Genomic DNA, 21,273 nt, shown 5'->3' on the forward strand with positions numbered 1-21,273 from the left:
CTTGTTGACCTAACATGACGAGGTATTTTTGCAAGAAAAGTTATTAAATTATATAAAATTCGAACAAAGTCCAAAAATCACGAAACTTGTTGATGCGTCATGTTATTGCATATAGAGGCTATGATAAAAAATTGAGAAGGTTTCGACTAAGTTATGATGTCGGATGTCTAAAACTCATACATGATTACATGTGATCACACTCACTATATCCATGGTCATGTTTAGGTTTTAGGCATTCGACGTGACAACGTTCTCCAAATCGTCTCAAATTTTTATCATAACATCTACATATGATAACATGAGACTTTGTCAAGTTTCATGTTTTACGGACTTCATTCACATTTTATATAATTTTAAAACATTTAGACCACAAGCCGATGGTCATGTTACATGAACAAGATGTTTATAATTTTGGACGAGTTCATAAATACGGCCTCAAAATACACTTATAAATATGAATATCATTTTTCTAAAACACTAAATTTCATTATTTCAAGCACCTTCAATTCAAATTAACTTTTTCGAGAATAATGTAAGGAAACAAAATAAATTAAAAAATTTAGAAAGCAAACTCGAACAATTTTTAATATTTGAAAATAGAGTTATAAATAATGAGGAGAAAAACATTCATTTTTTTAAGAATTACAAACAACCATTTTCTTTTTTTATAATTAGAAACAATTTTTCTGTTAATTAACTCGGCGAAGAGCTAACCCTAAAGCCCAACAAAACACCCACCCGTGGCTTGTTTCTGTAAAAAAAAAAAAAATCCTCGCACACATCCTTTCCATTCACGACGCCTCCAGCAGATCCCCATCGCCGCCGCCGCCACCTCCGCCCGATCTCCGCCGCCGCGCCGCCCCAGGCCAGGCCGCACTGCCCCCGGCCAAGCTGCTGCTGTCCAGGTCCGCCGCAGGCGCGCCGCCCGCCTCCGGCCGCGCCCAGGCCGTACGCGTGCCCGCCTCCGGCCGCGCCCAGGCCGCACGCGCGCCCGCCGCCGGCCGCGCCCAGGCCGCACGCGCGCCCGCCGCCGGCCGCACCCAGGCCGCACGCGCGCCCGCCCCTGGCTAGCGGCGCCGGTGCAGTGGTTCAACAGGTCAAACATCAAGGTTCGTCGCCCTGAGATCTCTGTCTGCGAGGAGACCTGCTATTCTGCTAACACTGGGGCACAAACTCCTTGATCTGCTCTCAGCAGGTGAACGCGGGGACCTGTCAAGAAGGAGGAAGGTAGGCCAATCAATTGAACTGGGACATTAACAGTACAAGCACATGGAGTTTTCATCAGCACATAGGAGGCGGATGGATGTAAGTCGTACCTTGAATAGTGCTTTCGCTTAGGTGCTGGCGAGTGGCTTGGGCTGTGCGACCTTGATCTACCCCTAGGAGAATCACTGTAACCAGGTGACCTTGAGCGCAACCTCCGATCATAAGAACGGCTTCTGCCACTACAGAAGTAACAAAATGCATGAGTAAATTAGCTTTTGTCTCCTAAAATGCACGGTAACCAGGCACTGAGGCAGCAGCCAAGCAATCCAGGCATCCAGTCGCACTTAGCAACAGAGCCTCAGATTGATAAAGTAGTTGTTCAAAAGTTAGTTAAATAGTTAATTGATTAGATTTTTTCAAAAGTTGATTAAGTAATTAATTTGAATTGAGCATACAGCGTATCAATTATTTATATAAGTTTCTTCTGCTTTATTTGTGACCGTAAATATACGATTGAGCAACAACCAGTTCTTTTTGGAATCTGAAAACTACAGATTCCATTTGGCCTTGCAAATCTGAATGGATAAATTATGTACATGTACATACGTACTACATTATTGAATTGTTATGATCAAATACATTTATGCATTGCAGTTCAATACGTCCACTACTTTTCCGTAGAATTTCTTCAGACTTTAGTAAACTGGTGATCAGTATATAATGTTCACAACCTTGCGCTTGCCTCAATGTGAAATATGAAAGTGACAAGATCATTCTTTATCAAGCTTTGAGATAAATATATAACATCACACATTTTTCTTGCATGACCTTAATTATTCTTGCATGAGCTTGATATTTTGTACTACCTGACAGCAATATGCAAATTAAAACCAAGTAAACTTTCTTGTAGTCACATTTGAAATTATTGCTGTACAGTAAGCACATCTTTTTTTTGTGGTTGCTGAAACATGAGGGCAGCAGCCTAGCATGCACATTAAATTGTCCTATATGATGATACATTAGCTCATCCTTGAAACCCATGTTCGTGCTTTTGGGTAATTGTTTATTCAAAACATGTTAGCTTTTTAGTGTCAAACCTACCGATGGCCTGCCTACTAGATCTGTTGATGTGTGGGCCTTCGTGCCAGATTTGTTCATATGTCGGGCTATGTGTTGGAAATATATTTGTCAGCCTTCGTGCCGACGTTTTTGTTGGAGGTTTTGGGAACCTCCCCGTGTAGGGGAGGTGCTGCCAAAGTTTTTAACTTTTGTTTGAACTATTTACATTTTTTTTCTTCTCACTCACATGCAATCTCTTCTCTTTTGTGCAGCATCAATCGGCGGCAGCGTCAAACCATTGCGGAGAGTCGCCGGCATCGCAAGTCGGCCCGTCCCCACCCGGACCGTCTCTGGGATCGCACGTTGGGGCGTCCCATCCCTCACAGTCGCCGTGAGCCGCTTGCGGATTCTTTTTTATGTATTGAACTTGTGGACTATGAGCTGTGGTTTGTAACATATTGTGGATTTCAGACAAATTTGGTCCTTTTTGATATAAATTTGTGGTTTGTGATTATTTGCTATTGAATCGTGGTTTCTGGTGTGTGTGTGTGTGTATATATATATGCATTGTTGTCTACATGGGGGAAAACAAAAAAAAGATTTTTCAGAGGTGGCTTTGCCGAGTGCAATGGTCATGGCACTCGGCAAAGAAAATACTGAAAAAATATTAAAACAAGTCTTTGCCGAGTGTTGCACTCGGCAAAGAGAGTTTTTAATTTAAAAAAATAAAAATCTTTGCCGAGTGTTGCACTCGGCAAAGAAAACACGGCGTGACCTGCCTGATAGACGGCGTTAAATCTTTACCGAGCGTCACCGTGGCACTCGGTAACTCCTTTGCCGAGAATCCGCATTTTGGCACTCGTTAAAGCTGGCTTTACCGTTAACATCTTCACCGTAATTCTTTGCCGAGTGTTGCACTCGGCAAAGGTTTTGCCAAGTGTTGCACTCGGCAAAGGCTTTGCCGAGTACAATTTTGCCTTTGCCGAGTGTAACAGACACTCGGCGAAGAATCAGCCTGCAGTAGTGAAGCGAGGCGATGCGCGGCTGCGCTATCATATCATCGACCTCCATGCATATGCACAGGCTTCCGGCGTCTACAACGTGAAGGGTGGTCCCTGTGCCTGTCGTACTTGATCACCTTGGTCCTCTCTCGTGTCTAACTACGACTATAAGTATCCGCCGGCGTGACGATCTTGTCATGCTCACCCTCGAATGGAACACCTCTCTCTCTCTCTCATCACCAACCATCGTCATATCGGATGACCAATGTCGCCCAGGCTCCCACACCTCAACATCCCTGCATGCATGGACGCACAACGTCATGCATGTTGTCGTGGATCTACATCACCACCGTCTCCCCCAGAGTTTATGGAGGTCTTGCAGATCCGCAGAAACACCACTACACACGCCGCGTGGCTCGTCATCGAACATTAGTCTCTTTTAATAGTTGGCAAGATCACACACATATACCAACTAACTAGTGGTGTGATAGGACACCCGAACATATAAATGGTTTTTTAAGTGATAAAAAATATAAAAACATGTGTTTCTCATGATTCAAATTCGGCACCTCAACATTCATTTTCCTTGAGCCCACATACCAACTAAACGGGTGGGTAACGTTGTCCTTTTAACTACACAACTTTAAATCTTATATTGTATATTTGACACTCCAAACGATCTCAAATGAAAATATTGTTAACCACAAAGTTGTATATCTCGTCGAGTACTACAACTTTGACATTGACTTTGTCTCCATTCGACATTGTTAATTATCTGAAATCTGATCCGAGAACTTATAATAAATATTTAGACTTGTAAATCATCTCAAAATAAAAGTGTTTTTTTACAAACAACATATTAGTACCTGACAGTGATAGCCTGTCAGGATGATCTTTCCTGGTGTAGTGGGAATAATTAGGAATTTCTCGAAAATGCTCTAGGAAATAACCAATTTAACTAAGAAGAGAGTCAGATCATTGGACATAACGAAAAGACTGCAACCTACTACACATCACTGAAAAATGTGAGAACTAATGTGCAACAAAAATGATAGCATGAATACTAAACAAAGCAACACCAAGTACTTGATCAAGCAAAAGACAAATAAAATAGTTAGAACTCACTGATGAGCTAATCGTTGCTTGATTAGTAGTTCACTATTTCTTGAAAGCAAGATTCCACAAAGTAAACACACGTAGTAGCTGCCTAACTACTGAATATCTGGGTGCAATTGTCGGCCTACTGCTGGTTCACTGATGAGAGGACAGCAAGTAGCTGAAAAATGAAGACTTGTCCAACTGTATGACGGGTTGGAGAACAACAGAATTGAAGCAATTGTCGATGAGAAAAATATGCTACTATCAATCCACATTGTCTTCAGAAGAAATGTAGAGAGGAAAACAAGGAAACAGAGTAGCAACAAAAAGCCTGATGTAGCCCTGATGCAATACTGAACTGATGATGTTACTGAAAATCAAAGAAGGAAACCAACTTCAAGGAGATGCATGCAGTGGTTTCAGAACTGCATACTTTCTTGATGCTCAGGGTTTGTTTGTATCATAGCTGGATTATTATAATTAGGATTATACATAGGATTATTATAATCAAGATTATGGATTATAATAACCAAAATGTTTGGGTCCTTAGATTATGGTTACTTAAAGTGAGAAATTTATATCTATCCTTTAGTTTGGCAAGTTGGCCAATCGATTGGGGGCAAGTTAAATTTTCAGCATCCATAATCACCTGAAACTCATCTAGATTCTGGGGTTATGATAGTAAGAGGTTTTGATTATAATTATATATCCATTGTATAATTAATCATGTTTGGATCAAAAATTAATTATCATATGATTATTATAATCATAGACTATTCACACCGGGCCTAAGTAGAACTACATGAGCTGCACTTAAAATGAACTAAAAACCAACGTAGTTGTGCTATCATTCTTTTGAAAACAGAAGTTTCAAAAACGACACAGTACAGATAATAAATACAAAAAAGAGCCAAACCAAAACTAGATGAAGAGAGGTTTGGATCAAAGCCTCACTACATCATAGGAAATCTATTCCAACACAAAGATTGAAAAATTGTCATGAATTTTAGAAATTCGAGAAACCCTAACGAATGAAAAACTTTGGAGACTTCAAATTCGTGATGCTCAAGTGAGGGATTTGTTAGGGGATTGATCTAGCCTTGCTCACACATGTCCTAGCACCTAACGCCCTCCCCCGCCCCTAAAATCACAGCCAACAAGTAAGAACAAAAAAATCACACAAAAATAGCTCTAAATATCATAGAGAAGAAAACTTCGTATTTGAGGGAGGAGATCGAGTGGAGCACAAATTTGATCCTACAATTTGCTCAAGATATATGAGTAGAAGCCACTCTGTTAACAACAAAAAAAGGTCTTAGTAGGTTAAATTTGTTTGAGAGGTTGAGATGTCATAACTTCCAACACCTATCAGTAGTTCCGCGAGGGTCTCAAGTATTAGGAGTTGGGCATCGGAAGTTCCCACATTCTCAAGTCTTGGGAGTTGGGCATCTAACGAACCGTTGTTGTTAGAACTTTTGACGTCCCTGTCCGATTCTAGTTGTTCCCACACTCGATCCAAATTCCTCTAATCTTATGAGAAACTTGAAGATTGCGTCTTTGGGAGGTCCACTAGGATAAGACCAGCCAACAAAAAAAACCAATATACTACCATTCTTTATCTATCTTTTGCCTTAATTTCTTCCAACTCCCAAGTCATTGTTCATCGCTTGATCCATTGATCAAGGTTGGAATCCTAGACTTGTTGGCCAACCTAGGACAACCTGTCGGTGTCTTTGCCCCGATGGGGTCGCTCCCAGACGGGAGTTTTGATGGTTCCTTTGCTAGATTGCTTGAAAACTAGTCATTCTTCATCACGTAAGCGAGATAGTTACCCTTGATTGGTTTGCTTGTAAACCTTGCCACTCTTTACCGTGAAAACATGTTGGTTATCTATTGGGTTCCTCGGTCCATTTGTGACCAGGCAACCTAGGCCTTGCTGGTGAACACATTTTTGGTGACTCTGTCGAGGAAGACTTGTTTCAGCTCTACATTATAACTAAGTTAAACTTTTGCACTAGCCATATTCTTGATTGATCTATCCATCATGTGTTTGCCATCACCATTGCATCCTAGCTAAAAGGCTGACCACATATCGTTTTGAACCCTTGTGATCTTGCATGCTATTGTTTTTGTTACTATTGTAAAAGTTAGCAAGTTGATCGAATTCTTAATCATACAGTACCAAGATGTTGCACCACAATACTACAACAATGTATACCCAAAGTGCAACTTGTAAATACATCATAAGAATTTAATAGTTAGACTGAATTGTGTCATAGGTTCTTAATTTTTTTTCTACTTCTCACCTAGATTCATAATTTTTTCTATCATTCGTATCCATGAACTTTGTCCACATCCTAGCCATCATCTAAAGCTAGCCACACATGAATCTACTGCCTATGTGGGCGCTGATGTGGCGCCACGTGCTCTTTTTTATTTCAAAAACTGCTTGTTTCTTTAAAATGGTATAAATTATAGAAAATTATAAAAAGAAAAATCTAGTTTTGTTAGACTCCACAAGAGTATAATCTATGGAATAGATATATAATATGACATGCTTTAGTTTGAAGTTTTTGTTGTAGCTATAGACCTATGTGTTTCTGTGTTTAATTCATGACTATAGATCTTGTGCTCCAATTATGGTGATATTTTTATGGTAGTCTAATAATTATATGCTTGAGCTATGGTAAAAATTTAAGCTTCAGTGGATCATGTATGACTAAGTTATTGATTTATCTAGGTTTATGCTTGTTTAATAGTTAATCTCTACTATAATTGAAATCTTCTCTAGACAAATCCCACCTGCAAGATCAATGACTCACAACACATATCCTATAGATTTAATGACCTAAATTAGAAGTATGATCACGACCTTACACACCCTTAGCCTCGCGTCAATCACACATCACATAAATTCACCACACGTGCGGCTCCGTCGCCCGCCGCGCCCGCCGGAGCTACGCCAGTCCGCTCGCCCGCCCGTCCTCGCAGCACGCTGCCCGACCATCGCCCGCCACCCGCCGCCCGGCCCGCCTCCCGCCGCGAGCGCGATGCCCGCCGCGAGCGCAGCCGCTGGCCACGAGCGCGACGCCCGACGCTGGTGTCAAAGCCGCGAGACCGTTGCCATCCATCGCCGTAGACAGAGAGAAGGGCATCCAAATAGAAACTTTTTACCATGTTCACTTTGTAAAATTGCTAGAGAGGAAAATTTTCTGATTTGAGTTTGATTAATTACGAGAAAGTTTTGTGTTCACTTTGCAAATAGCCCCAGGAAAAAAAACCACGCTTATGGTGATTTTACCAAGTTAGAATACTAAATTGTTGGAGAGAGATTTTTTTGACCTGCCAAATAAAATAGCGACTTGCTAAAACTAATGATTGCCAAATAAATCTTCATATCGTAGCAGTAAAGGGGGTGGCTGCTGCTTTCTTGACCATGGTGGCATAGCAAGCGGATCGCATAGCAACTAGAAAAGATTCCTGATTTTTTTTCATGCTGCATTTGATTGTTCCATCTATTTTATCTTCTATAGTTCCTGCTTCAGATTAGTAAAGAAGAAATATCCTGTCAATGGCTTTAGTATTTGCACGAGTTTGTTCATGTTGTATGTTATTTTACTTGAATAACAGAACCAGTTTGATGTGAGAATAGATTGAGTTTATTAGCTTTTTTTCGGTCTAATTCACCAGATTGTCAGATCAATTTATCAAGACTTGGAATGGTCTCAGTTTGAGTATTTGTGCAATACAATTATACAAATTGCTTATAGTAAAATATTCTATCCGGTGATTGCTAAGTTTTGACATGATAAATGTGTTCCTAAATTACAAAAGTTAGTGCTAATTTAGTCTTCAATATTTAGGTCTTAATTTGTGGTTTTGCTCCTGGTTCAGTATTCAGTCTTGAACTTTTATGAACTTGACAGATAGTCCTCCCAGCGTGAGCACCAACCAAAAATAGAGAGAATATAATGTTACACACTAGAATGCTAACTTTATATGCACCCTTAATTCGTGATGGGAGAATAAATAAATTATATATGTATGTTCTTCTATCTGGAGCGGTTTTGTACAATAATCTAGACCATCTGAAACTTCTCAACATGAGTATTTTAATTTTCCTTTAGCCTTGTGTATAATTTAGTGTTTGCTTGTTTTCTTGGCATTGCGTGATAGACTGAAGATAGGTGCCTGATTTTGTTAGGTATTTTTTGTTTTATTATTTCTTTAATCGATCTCTACAATTTTGTTTTTCTTGCTTGTTTGTCCAGTAAGGCAGGTATACGCCTACACTAACTACAATCAAGTATTTCATTTTTTATGGACTTGTTACCAAGGTTACAAGACAAATGATGGGCATAGATCAGCTGTGTTTCTCAACTTTTCTACGTAGCATTTGTTAAAACTATATATATATTCCCAACTGAAGTACCGTAATTTTCATATAGACTTTTTTGTTAGTGGGGTAGGTTTGTTTTTTAGTTTTATGATTTATTTAAGTTTTGTATTTTTTTCTAAATGTCACCGTAGCGTTAGCACAGGCAACAATTTTGTTTTTCTTGCTTGTTTGTCCAGTAAGGCAGATATACGCCTACACTAACTATAATCAAGTATCTCATTTTTATGGACTTGTTACCAAAATTACAAGATAAATGATGGGTATTTGTAGATCAGCTGTGTTTCTCAACTTTTCTACATAGCATTTGTTAAATATAAATATAAATATAAATATAAATATATATATATATTTCCAAATGAAGTACCGTAATTTTCATATAGACCTTTTTGTTAGTGTACGGTTTGTCTTTTAGTTTTATGATTTATTTAAGTTTTGTAATTTTTTTTTCTAAATATCACTGTAGCGTTAGCACGGGCAATATACTAGTAGATAGTTAAAAAGTTGTAAAAATGGAACGGTGGTTCCATTGCCTTTTGAATAATGTTGTTATGCATTGTGAACACTTAACCTCACTATGTTATTGCAGAAAATGTTGAGCTTTAGATTTATCTTTATATCACATGCTTTCTTGCAATTAAAACTTGTTTTTATTGCAGTAATTGATCTACTAATGTGGGCATGTAATCTTTTTATATTTGCTATGTTTGTTATCTTCTATCACCCATAAAAATCTCAGCTTCAAATTAAATATTTGGTACACAAACAAATAATAATAAACATGTTTTAACTAGTCATTAACTATATATAAAACAAGCAGGATAAAAATGGGTTGAATCATAGCGGATAATGTCTTTTCCATTTTCTAATCCATGTTTTTTTATCGGATTAGGAGTGGATCGAATATTGTATGGATTTAGATGTGAATACAGATTCTTTAGGATGTTGGACATGGTATGGATTCAGACCGAGCGGAAGCAAACTTTTTTAAATCAGATAATACATGTTTTCATGTTGTTTTTTATGATGAAAAACAATTCATTAAAACATTTGCATCATTCTATTATAAGCATCGGATAATTCGAGTTTAATTATCTTGACAATCCAAGTTTAATTAATAGATAATGCATATCTGGCAAATTTCACTAATACCAAAACATACGACGCATCCGCATATAGTCAGATTTAGATCATCCGTATCCGCATGGATATTAAAAACACTTCTTAATATCCTTAAAATTCGGATTCAGAGTGGAGTAAGGATTATCCGTACTACTTTCATCCCTAAACAAGCATAAACCTAGGTAAATCTTTAACTCAGTTATACATGCTCCGCTGAAGCTTAAGCATACAATGATTAGCCTACCATAAAAATTTTACTATAATTAGAGCATAGAAGTTGTAGTTATGAATTGAACATAGAAACACATAGATCTACATGTACAACAAAAACTTTAAACTAAAGCATATCGTATTAAATATCTATTGATAAAATTGGATTTTCTTTTTATAATTTTCTAAGATTTTATTGACATGACCCAAAGAGCGTGCCAAATAAAACTTTCTCGAAAACTTCCTTAATAACCTTGCATGGGCCCTCTTAGGCAAAGAAACACCACATCAATCTCTTCAAATAGTTTATCAGACTTCAAATTCACTAATAAACATCATCGTTTCCCCCAAATCAACTTAAGTCAACTAGGGTCAACCCTAGTTAGCTATACTTGACTTAGAGAAAGATACTTTGAAATGGATGCCAAGTACGTACCCTTCCCAATTTCTCTAAAGGTGCTTATCAAACCTATAAGCAAAATCAATGGCCCTAATGTCAAGCCTATCTCTCTAAATCAAATCAAATTATCCAATTTCAGTGGTCTCATGGACCGTCAGGGTGTGCCAGGTCACTTGTTTAGTAGATTTAGTTTTGGTGAGCTCTCTCTTCCTCTCCCTTGGTCCCACATGTCAACACAAAGTACACACAAGCATCAACAATTCCAGCCCTTCCCCACCTGCTCTCTCACTTTTCCTCATTCCACGCTCTCCCTTCCTCTCTCTACAAGGAAGAACAAGATGAAGAGAGAAAAGAGAGGAGAATAAAAGAACTAAGAGACAAAAAAAGAAAAAGAAGAAGATCAAGGAAGTGCTCAACATCACCATCATAAGGTGAAGGTGGAGATCTTCATCATCATCCCCATCTTAGTGAGCTCAGGAAGCTCTTTTCTGATTTCTCTCACTTTTGAGAGCTCAATTTTCTAGGCTTAACTCCAATAATAGCCATCAAAATAGGGATCTCAAACAATTCCAATGGAGTATGACAACTGGGGCCCGCTTGTTACAGACTTAGGCCCCATTTGGGATCGTGTTTCTCGGGATGGCGGTCAATGGAATCTCATAATCCCGCCAAATGTAGCGCAGTACGTTCAATTTTTCCTACCGCCCCAACTCAAATACCACGAGAATGAACCGTGAACCCAATTTATGTATTGTGGCTCCCTAACCGCTGCTCGTCTACTACATTGCATAGCGGGAGATGTTGTCCCAAACAGGGCCTCAGCCAAAACACTCACAATCAGGGGTCATGGGTGGTTCTGGGGAGTCACTAGTAGTTGTTCGGGGCACCGACGGGGGAGTTGCTAGTAGTCGCTCGGGTCACGACTGAGGGATTCACCAAGGAGCGTGGAGTTGTAGGGAGCCACCAAGAAGTCACCGGTGGAGCCATGTCATAGTAAAGTCATTGGGCAAGCGAGAGAAGAATGCAAGCTTGTGGGGAAGTCACCGATGGAAGGTCCTAATATGACTAGATGAGGGTGAATATTCTATTTAAAAATTTACAAATTCACTAGAGCAAAAGGGTTAGTAAACTAAATGACAAAAATACAAGTTTGCTCTAACTCTATAAGGGTTGCAAATCATCTATCCAATAATTCTAGTTGCTATAATCTCTAGGCAAGCAAAGGCTAAGTCACTAAGACCTCTCGCAACTAGCTACACTAAATAGATCAACTAGGTGGAAACTAAACTAGCAAAGATAAGACAAGCTCTCATGACTAGTTACACTAAAGAGCTTATTGCAACTAGTTTCCGGAAATGTAAATGAGAGAAGTGTGATCTTTATACCATCATATAGAGGAGATGAACCAATCAATCAATGAATACAATATAAATACTGGGAAAATTCCAGTGGCAAGAGACAATCAATTTTTCTGTCAAGATTCATATGCTTGCCAACACGTGAGTCCTCGTTATGTCATCAACCAACACTTGTTGTTTTGGTGGCTAAGAGATGTTGTACGAACCTCGTTCACATGTTGGACACCATAAAAACCTACCCAGAAGTGAGGTAGCTCAATGACACAAGCAGTCCACTAGAGTTGCCTTTGGTGCTCATTTGGGAAAGGCACAAGAACCCCTCATAATCATCAGGAGATGGCCAAGAATAGTCACTGAGTCTTGCCATAACTCTTCCACTGCTCTAAGCCATCTAGGTGACGACAACCACCGAGAGTAACAAGAAATTCATAGCGCAAACGATCCTCAAGTGTCGTCATATGCAATCACACAAGCAAATGCACTTAGAATCACTCTCAATCTCACTATAATGATGAATCAATGATGAAGATGAGTGAGAGGTGTTTGTTTAGGCTCACAAGGATGTACCGCTAATGAAAATGTACAAGAGGGTGAACCAAAGTCGTGCCTCATCTATTTGTAGACCCCCTCAAAACAATAGAGTCGTTAGTCCACGGGAAGGGCGGTCAGACCTAGAAACATGGGGCATTAGACCGTTCGATGTCTGGGTCCGATGCCTCCCTCGACCAACCTCGAAGCGCCACACATCCCATTCAAACTTGACAAATGTTGCCATGACCAAACGGTCATTGACAGACCATCAGACTCGCAAATGTTAGTAGCATTGGATTGTGAGCAGGAAAGGTTTGATGCCTATGGTTTTTACACAGAGAGGTCTAGAGAGTGCGAAAACAATCACACCTGAGTCCGACGCCCACTGTCGGACCATGCCAGGGTCTGACGCCTGCCACGTGTCACCCCTCCGTCAAATGGTTCATGCCTGGCGCGCGCACCAAAACATTGCGGATGAATAGTGCACACATTACGCCCGACGGTCCTGCATGTGTGCCCGAGAGCTAGGGTAAGCCGTCGGACTCTGCCTGGCAGGGCTGACGCCCTCTGAACCAGGGTCCGATGCCCTTACAACCCCTCTTTTTCTTTTTCTAGCGCTGCAACCACTTCACTCTTGCTTCCAACTTGCTAATCACAAAGTATAGAACTTATGTGCACATGTGTTAGCATTTTCAAAGTATTTTACAAAGGTCAATGTTAGCATACTAGGTTCCTCATGCATATGCACGTATGAATTCACCTAGTGGCACTTGATAACCATTTAACCATGAATTACTCCTCTTCATAGTACAACTATCGACCCTAAGTCATTTACACCTTCTATGGTGTCTTGAGTGCAAAACAAAAATAGCCCTATAGGTTATACCTTTGTCTTCAGTCCATTTTTGTATTTCTCTTTCTTCTTTTCCAAGCTGAGCATGTGACCATCTTTTGGTCATCACCATCACCTTGATCACTTCATCTAGCTCCACCACTTGGAATGTATCAACCTCATCCAATTCACATACTTGGCATAGAGGTTAGTACTTAGGTTTCATCAATTATCCAAAATCAAACTAGAGCTTTCAACCGATGGTCACAGGTCGCGTTGGGGCGTCGTGGTGGTGAGTTGCATGGAGTCGCCAAAGTCGTCGGTAGTTACCAGGGGCACGACCAGGGAGTCGCTAGGCAAGCTAGAGAAAAAGAGGTCTGAAACCATCTTCAGGGCTTGCTTACAGCCCTAGGAATGAGGGCCAAGGGGAGAATTTAGATGCCCACCCAAATTTGAGGACTCTAGTAGGACCTTTGCTAGAGTTGTTCTTAGTGGAGAGCGAATTAGGGGCCAATCAACAAATACGGAGATCTATAGTGTTTTTTCTCCACTATCAGAAAAGTAGGGAGCTGATAGTCGGTGTTGCTGAAAACTGCTCGGCTAAATGCCCTCAAATTTTTGGGTTTCATATTTGTGTATTGGAACCTTAAATCTCTAGAATTTGTTGCTTGAATTTATTTGTAGCTTGGGTAAAATTATCCGGCAAGGGCCACACAATATATTACCCTTTCCATTTATTATTAGTCTGTTTTTGAACGTGTGAGCTTTTCCACCAGATTCCAAAACAAAGAAGTCAACCTGCTATTCAAAACCATGCATGCAAGAGAGAACAAGCCACCTTTCAAACATACACAGCATGACAACATTGAAAGCGTGCTCTGAAATATCTGGCTAGCATGCCAACGTTGAAACCCATTAACAACAGCAAATCACCAAGCAAGATGTCCCTTACATAAAACCAACCGCAGCACGAAATTAAGAAAAATTAATAAATAGATAGAGAAAAAGAAAAGCCAGTCAAACCCAACCACCTCAGCAGCGGGGTCGCCTTCCTCTCCTCCGGTTGTCCCCAGAAACCGTGTCCCCTACTCTCTCTCTCTCTCCTCTCTCTCTCTCTCTCTCTCTCTCCTCGATCAACAGCAACAGCGGCGGTCAGAAGCTTCCGTCGCGACAGCTCCCGACCTCCTGCCGGTCTTCCCCTCTCGTAGCCGGCGCGAATCCCGAGGCGGAGGAGGAAGAGGAAGAGGGGGGCGGAGTGGGGGCGGGCCCCCATCAGCCATGAGCCTCGCGGGCTCCGCCCTGGAGGCGGCGCTACAGGCGGTGGGGCGCGGCCTCGACGCAGCTGGAGACCACCGGCTGCTCTACTGCAAGGGAGCCGGAAGGCTCGTGGCGCTCGAGGAGGACCGTGCGCGGGACCTCCGTCTCCCCGACGGCGGCGTCCTCCCGAGCGTGCCCCCCGACGTCGAGGTCGAGCAGTGCCGCAGAGACCCCCAGCGCATCCGCCCGTTCCCCTCCGGCCCAGGCTCCGCCGTAGCGGACGCGCCCTTCGTCTGCAGCTTCGATAAGGTGAGCTGGGGTGCTTCGTCCCGGTTGAAAACTTCCGATCGGATCGTGCGCCGCTTTCTGTTCTATTTGTTCTGCACTTGTGATCCGAATTCTAGTCGATGTCCTGTGCTCCGCGGCGGTTTACTTCGCGTCGCGTTATGTGATTCTGATGCCTCTGTTGGCAGATGGCTGAGTATTTCAACTTGAAGTCATGCTTGTCCGAGACAGTACCGCTGGGTTCCTTCAACTCTCTGTTCAGCTTCACCGGTTCATGGAAGAATGATGCGGCGGCCACGAAGGCCCTTGCGATCGATGGCTATTCTCTGCCTCTGTTTCGAGTGAAAATTAGGAGTTCTGAACTGACACTGCTTGAGAGCGTTAAGCGCGCGATCCCAAATGTTTGGGATCCATCAGCATTGGCTAGGTCAGTAGGTAATCTTCTTATTTGATAGTACTGTTATCAGGATCCATTTCTGATCAGTCCCATTCTGTACAACTCCTAGCTTAGTACTTTACACACCCTATTAGCTTAAGCCACTTGCTAGCTGAAGCCTGAAGGTCTTGTTTCACTTGTCTGCAGCTTTATTGAGAACTATGGTACCCATATTATTATCTCTGTTACGGTTGGTGGTAAGGATGAGGTATACATTAAGCAGCATTCATCGTCCCAATTGTCAGAGCTGGAGTTCAAAAATTATGTGAGGGAAATTGGGAGGGAAAGATTCTCAGATGTGGAAAATAAGTCAAATGCAACTCCTATCAATTACAGCGAGAAGGTTAGCAAACTCCTTACTGCTTTCTTTATCTAAGTTTACTAGAGGTGTTTTGGCTACATTATTTGGTTTGCATGAATTGTTATACAACTGTTTGTTACAAAGTATAGTTTGTGCATTTTGGTTACTTTTTTATGAGCACTTGATGCATCTCTAAAAAAAGTGTTAGCTATTGTGAATAAACAGTTACAATCAGTTTTTTGAAGAAAAACTGTGGGGGAGTTCCCCTACAGCACTTCATTTTTTTTTTAATAAAAACAGAGTATAACATACGTACAGAAAGAAAAGAAAAATAGATTAGACAAGAGACCCTAGCCATTGGAAGACAGAAGGTTGAAGATCTTCTCTGACTTAACGCATTTGAAGGATGGATGTTCCTTGAATCTCGCGACCCAGAGGCTATGACTAGCACGATCTCCATAAAAAAAATCCATTCCTGAGTTTGTCTCGCTGCTAAAAGAATTGCAAACTTGAGGCTTGTCTCGCTGCTAAAAGCCTCCCATGCAAGTTAAAGTGTAAATCCCACTGTATGTTGAGAGTATTCCAGCACCGTGTAGCAAAAGGACAGGCAAAGAAGAGATGGTCAATATCTTCCTCCATGGATGTGCTGTTGCTTCTCCTGAGCTTAGTCATTGTATTTAGTCTGTCCACAAAAATAAGCGAGGCAAATAATTTAATTCTCAGAACATATTTTGATTTCCAGATCCTTCTGTGAGTATTTAATTCCCCTGAGCATATTTTGACATTCATAGAGTCTAAATTATAAAGTTTGCTGGAGGTTTAAATCTGATTTCCCCATATGGAGGACCGTTGGTTGATGGCCTGTGTATCAAAGGTCACCATAAGCAGGTGCCTGTGTAACTTCTGCAACTCAACGTAAACTTGCTGAGATAGTTGTAGCGTGAAGAGGGAGGCTAGGTCTGGTGTGAGAGAAGATTGTTTGTATGTGTGCATTCAGTGGGAAAAACAGAATTTGTTGAACTCATGCTGGAGGAGTTTCATACAGCTTAGCATTGTAGACTTATATGAACTGTAGATACCTTGCTAAGAGCATGCTGCATGCCTAGTGTTGGTTAGAAACAACAAGCTGATGAAAAGCTTGGTTCAGTAGCTCTAAACTACAAAATAGTGGGACCTTGTCAAATAAAAATGGAGAAAACTGCTCTATGCTCAATTTCCGAGGGTCTGTTTTCCTGTGTTCTGGCCAGCTGGATCCATTTGTTTAGTGCCCTCTATTCGAACCTAAAACATGGCGCACTTTCCACAGTTTGATTCCCAAACGTACAAAATCAAACCATGCTGGTCCCTCCCCCCCTCTCCACACACACACACACACACACTGGTGTTGCTGTAAGGAATATACTAGTATATGCAAGTAAGCACATAAGGTGCCATTTGGTAGCACTCTTGAGCCAGCATCCCCACTAGAAGCTGAGGAGCACTACCAAACACTGCCGCCTGCTCAAGCTCCACTCGTGAATTGCACAAATCGATTCACCGTTTTGAGACTGCACTCATGGAGCAAAATACCTACTCTCCTTTATTCACTCTGCATTCATGCGTTGGCCGAGCCCTCTCCACTTGGACTTCGCCACTGGCTGCGGCACCCATCTCTGTTGCCCACAAACCCTCGCTGCTGCCCACACCATCCCTTTCCAATGTCCGCTGCTCCCCCTGCTGCTACTCAAGGGCACTCAGGGCATGTATAACGCAGAGACGCTTACATCGACATTTAAAGAGAGAAGGCACAAAACATTATCTAGCAGTTCTAACTTACAATGGGATAGGCGCTTCTTTACTTGAGAACAAGTCAACAATAGTAGTTAATTAGTTTGTAACGGTAGGATTTGCTTCAAGCCCAGGCGCGCGACTTTGCACAAGCTTGTCGGACAGCACGAAGCGTCGAACGTTTGATTAGGCAGCGACGCTGCGTACAAAGCGCCCGTATTATGTCCACCATGGCAAGCAAAACCAGTAACCACCTACAAGCGCCTCGCCAGCTAGGAGCATTGTATGTACCCTCAGGGCAAGGTCAAGCAGGATTGCCTGCCACCACTGAGGCCAAGTTGGCAACCGCAGATCAGGCATGTGTTGCACTGCTGCCAGAAGAGTGTGGTATTCTCCAGACTAAGGCAGGTTTGCTTCTACGAAGGTGGAGCCAGGAGACTGTCATTTCCTGAAATCCACTTGTGAAGCTATACCAGATGGTTAACACAACAATCCGAGAGGAGCAGAAGCTAGAGCGGGTGAAGTTGGAGCAGGAGCACTACTAAATGGGCCCTTAATCACCTGGAAAACTTACTCCCAGTCATAACCTGCCTCTCCAATTAGTACCACCATGAACTCCCTAGCATGTGTTAATCTACTCACCAGTAACGGCAGTAAGGACAGAGGCACATAAAATTAAATCATATATGTCTTTGTAACTGATGTTTTAATGCGTGCATGTACAAGTAATGAGAGGCATTGTAGAGTCACCTGTAGATGGAACATGCACTCTCCCGACACCTGAACTGCCCACCATTCTAGCATTTATATGTAAACATTGATTAGCTGTTGCTTTATCCTTTACAGGATATGACAGTAATATTCAGAAGGAGGGGTGGTTGCGATCTTGTTCAAAGTTTTAGTGATTGGAAAGGAACTGTTGCCTCAGCACCAGATGTCATAGGCATGACCTTTCTCTCAATTGTCTCTCTTGTTGACGATATACCAGGAAAGAAGCACCTTGCTCGTGCAGTTGAGCTATACTTGACCTGTAAGACCTGCTGTTGATTGCTTATTTTGTTCTATGCAGTTATGCAATTCATTCGCCACATTGAATATAGTACATTTATAATGCCCTGAGCTTAAAGCTAACATATAATGTGATATCTCTTCAGTTATACTGTTTTGATAAGTTCTGTTTTACAGACAAACCTCCAATTGAAGAATTACAGTACTTCTTAGATTTTCAAGTCCCACTAGTTTGGGCTCCAGCCCCACCGGGTATTGCTGGTCACCACAGGAAGGAACCTGTCTGTCCATCACTTCAGTTTAGCTTAATGGGCCCAAAGCTCTTCATTAGCACAGAACAGGTAAAGGCTACCCCTTAAATCTGAACATATGAGTACAATGATTACTTTTTCTAATTTTACACTAGAAAGGCTATTTTAATTGTTCTCACGCAATGCTATTTTGTATTAACTTTTTTTTTGAGCAAATGCTATTTTGTATTAGCTGAGTCTATGAAGCACAGTTACCATCATAAACATTTTTCTACTGGGCTGAATAATAATATAATTCTAAAGATCAGGGCATGCAGAAGAACAAATATGTGTAAATTGCACCTGAGGTGCAAGTGTTGTACTTATGACGCATTATACTCATATAAAAAAGATATATTTTTAAGACAATCAATTTTTTGTGAACATGCTAACTCTGAATGAGACACATGCAGATCTCTGTTGGGCGTCGACCAGTTGTTGGCCTCAAACTGCTCTTGGAAGGAGCCAAACAGAATCGTCTGGCTATTCATTTGCAGCACCTTGGATCATTACCAAAGATATTCCTACCTCATTGGGACTCCCATATTACCATTGGACCTCCAAAATGGCAAGGTCCTGAAGAACAGGACAGCAGATGGTTCGAGCCAATCAAATGGAAGAACTTTGCTCATGTTAGCACAGCACCCATAGAGTACACTGAAACAAATATTACGGACCTATCTGGTGTTTATATTGTTACAGGAGCACAGTTGGGAGTGTGGGATTTTGGTGCAAAGAGTGTTCTCCATCTTAAACTTTTGTTCTCCAGGGTTCCTGGGTGCACAATTAGAAGATCAGTGTGGGACCACAGCCCATCAAGTTCTTCGATTCATAAAACAGACGAATCTTCATCATCCTCAAGTGATAATGCCAAACTTCTGAAGATCGTTGACATGACAGAAACATTGAAGGGCCCACAAGATGCGCCTGGCCACTGGCTGATCACAGGTGCTAAGTTGGGTGTTGAGAAAGGCAGGATTGTTGTGCGTGCAAAGTACTCCTTATTGAATTATTAACCAAATGTTTAAAGCATTCATTCACTCACTCTAATATTGAGCACTGTGTTTTAAGGTAGCATTTGTTCTTTTGTTTTTCATGTATGGCTTTCCGTCCCCCTTGTAACTTGATGTGGATCCATGCTTTTGATTAATGCCTTGAGTGAAGTAGCATGAAGATGTTTATGCTCAGTTCAAAAGTGTTTGATCTGGCATCAGTCATCTCTTCCACAGCCATACGATTGTGACAGTGAAAGTGATGTGTTCCATGAGTTTTGGCACTGGTGTTTTGCTCTCCAAATTCATCAGTGGAACATAACTAGTATATTCACCCCTGGTTACTAAGTGCTAACAGTTTTGTTGATTTTCATCAATTGGATTCATGTTGTACATCTGGGTGAGTCACTTTTTGACTGCGTGATTGATGGTCTGGCACAGATGAGAATGGCAGTGCATGGTTGTTGCATATTGGCATAATTCTCAGGTTCAACAGTTGATAATGAGTATGGAATTCTTCAAAGTTTGTTTTGTCTCTCATAGATATTGCCTGGTTACTCTACCAGACGGTTGGTGTGAACGATAAGTGCCTGTGTGGGTGAGGGGATGCAACATTTCTTTGTACTACTTTAACTTTTTTTTTTGGTTCACCCATTTTGTTGTGTATGTATCTAGGCACATTTTTATATTTATATGCATAGCAAAATGGATGTACTAAAAAAAATAAAAACGACTTATAATTTAGAACAGAGGGAGAGTATGTAACATGCATAAATGCTTCTTGAGATTCATGTATCCTTTTGTGCTAGTGTTAGCTAACTTGGAGTCTACGACATGCCGTTGTTGTGTTTGTTATTGTTCTAGAAGTAGCTATGCATGCTGTGTAGGTTATTGTTCAAGGAGTAGCTATGTGTCGAGAAGAGAACTGTGCTTTGCCTAAGGTCGACGGGGTAAGGGACGAGAAAAGAAAACAACCGGATCAAGGTATTCATTGTCTTTCGTAATGCAAGATTGTTACTATGCTGAAATTCATGTATCCTTTTTGATAGATCATATAAAAATATTATGTTGACATGTTTCCCAACTGTTTGGAAGTTGCTATTTATGCTTGTCTGTTACTCCACTCTTGGAATTTGGTTTGAAAACAATTGTGGTTTGTTCTTGCTCCTCTAATCAACATAACACTTCTAGAAGGCAACAAACACAATATGTTTGTGCACTCCACAAAAGGATATATGAATTTCAGAAACATTTATGTTGCATATAGGAGTGCAGAAGAGCGTGGTACTCCCCTGACCCACTCAGGCAGTATGACTGCTCTGATTAACTGACCAGTAGAGTACTAATGGAGGAAAGGTGTTACATTGAGTGTGTCTAGTAAGGAAACTATAAAGATATCACATGAATACTTACAACGAGCCGTTCTCATTGAAAGGTAGTGCAATCTCAGTCTTTGTAACTGTAAATAAAAGGGCATGTGCTCTTCTTGTTGCTGTTGATGAGTTGATCTTTTGGCATCTTTTTTTTGAAAAGTGGCAAGAGTTCTGTCTTTCAATTAAGAGAGAAAATAAGTTTAAACACAATAAAGATAAAGAGACTTCCCACACATATCCCAACCACTAGGGTGGCATGTAAGTTATATAAAACAAGTGTCGTCTTCTTAACTTAAAGTCTTGTTTTACTTTCATAGTCACTTCTTTTGCTTTCATGTAATGGTTTAAAAA

General features: G+C 41.1%; 1 protein-coding gene and 1 long non-coding RNA gene across 3 annotated transcripts; both read left to right on the forward strand.

Moving 5' to 3' along the window:
• Positions 1,001-2,791, forward strand: LOC110433429. 2 transcript variants are annotated; one of them, XR_002450856.1, is made up of 3 exons: positions 1,001-1,109; positions 1,193-1,305; positions 2,538-2,791. It is a non-coding gene; the product is annotated as an uncharacterized LOC110433429 (long non-coding RNA). The 2 variants fall into 2 exon arrangements; XR_002450857.1 differs by having other exon boundaries at positions 1,196-1,305.
• LOC8062187 (MACPF domain-containing protein CAD1) lies at positions 14,245-19,922 on the forward strand. The gene is made up of 6 exons (XM_002456310.2): positions 14,245-14,779; positions 14,944-15,182; positions 15,339-15,534; positions 18,106-18,289; positions 18,445-18,608; positions 18,971-19,922. The coding sequence occupies exons 1-6, from the start codon at positions 14,492-14,494 to the stop codon at positions 19,571-19,573; spliced, it is 1,674 nt and encodes a 557-aa protein (XP_002456355.1). The 5' UTR covers positions 14,245-14,491; the 3' UTR covers positions 19,574-19,922.

Source organism: Sorghum bicolor, chromosome 3 (genome assembly GCF_000003195.3).
Source record: "Sorghum bicolor cultivar BTx623 chromosome 3, Sorghum_bicolor_NCBIv3, whole genome shotgun sequence".
In the NCBI taxonomy this organism is placed as follows: domain Eukaryota; kingdom Viridiplantae; phylum Streptophyta; class Magnoliopsida; order Poales; family Poaceae; genus Sorghum; species Sorghum bicolor.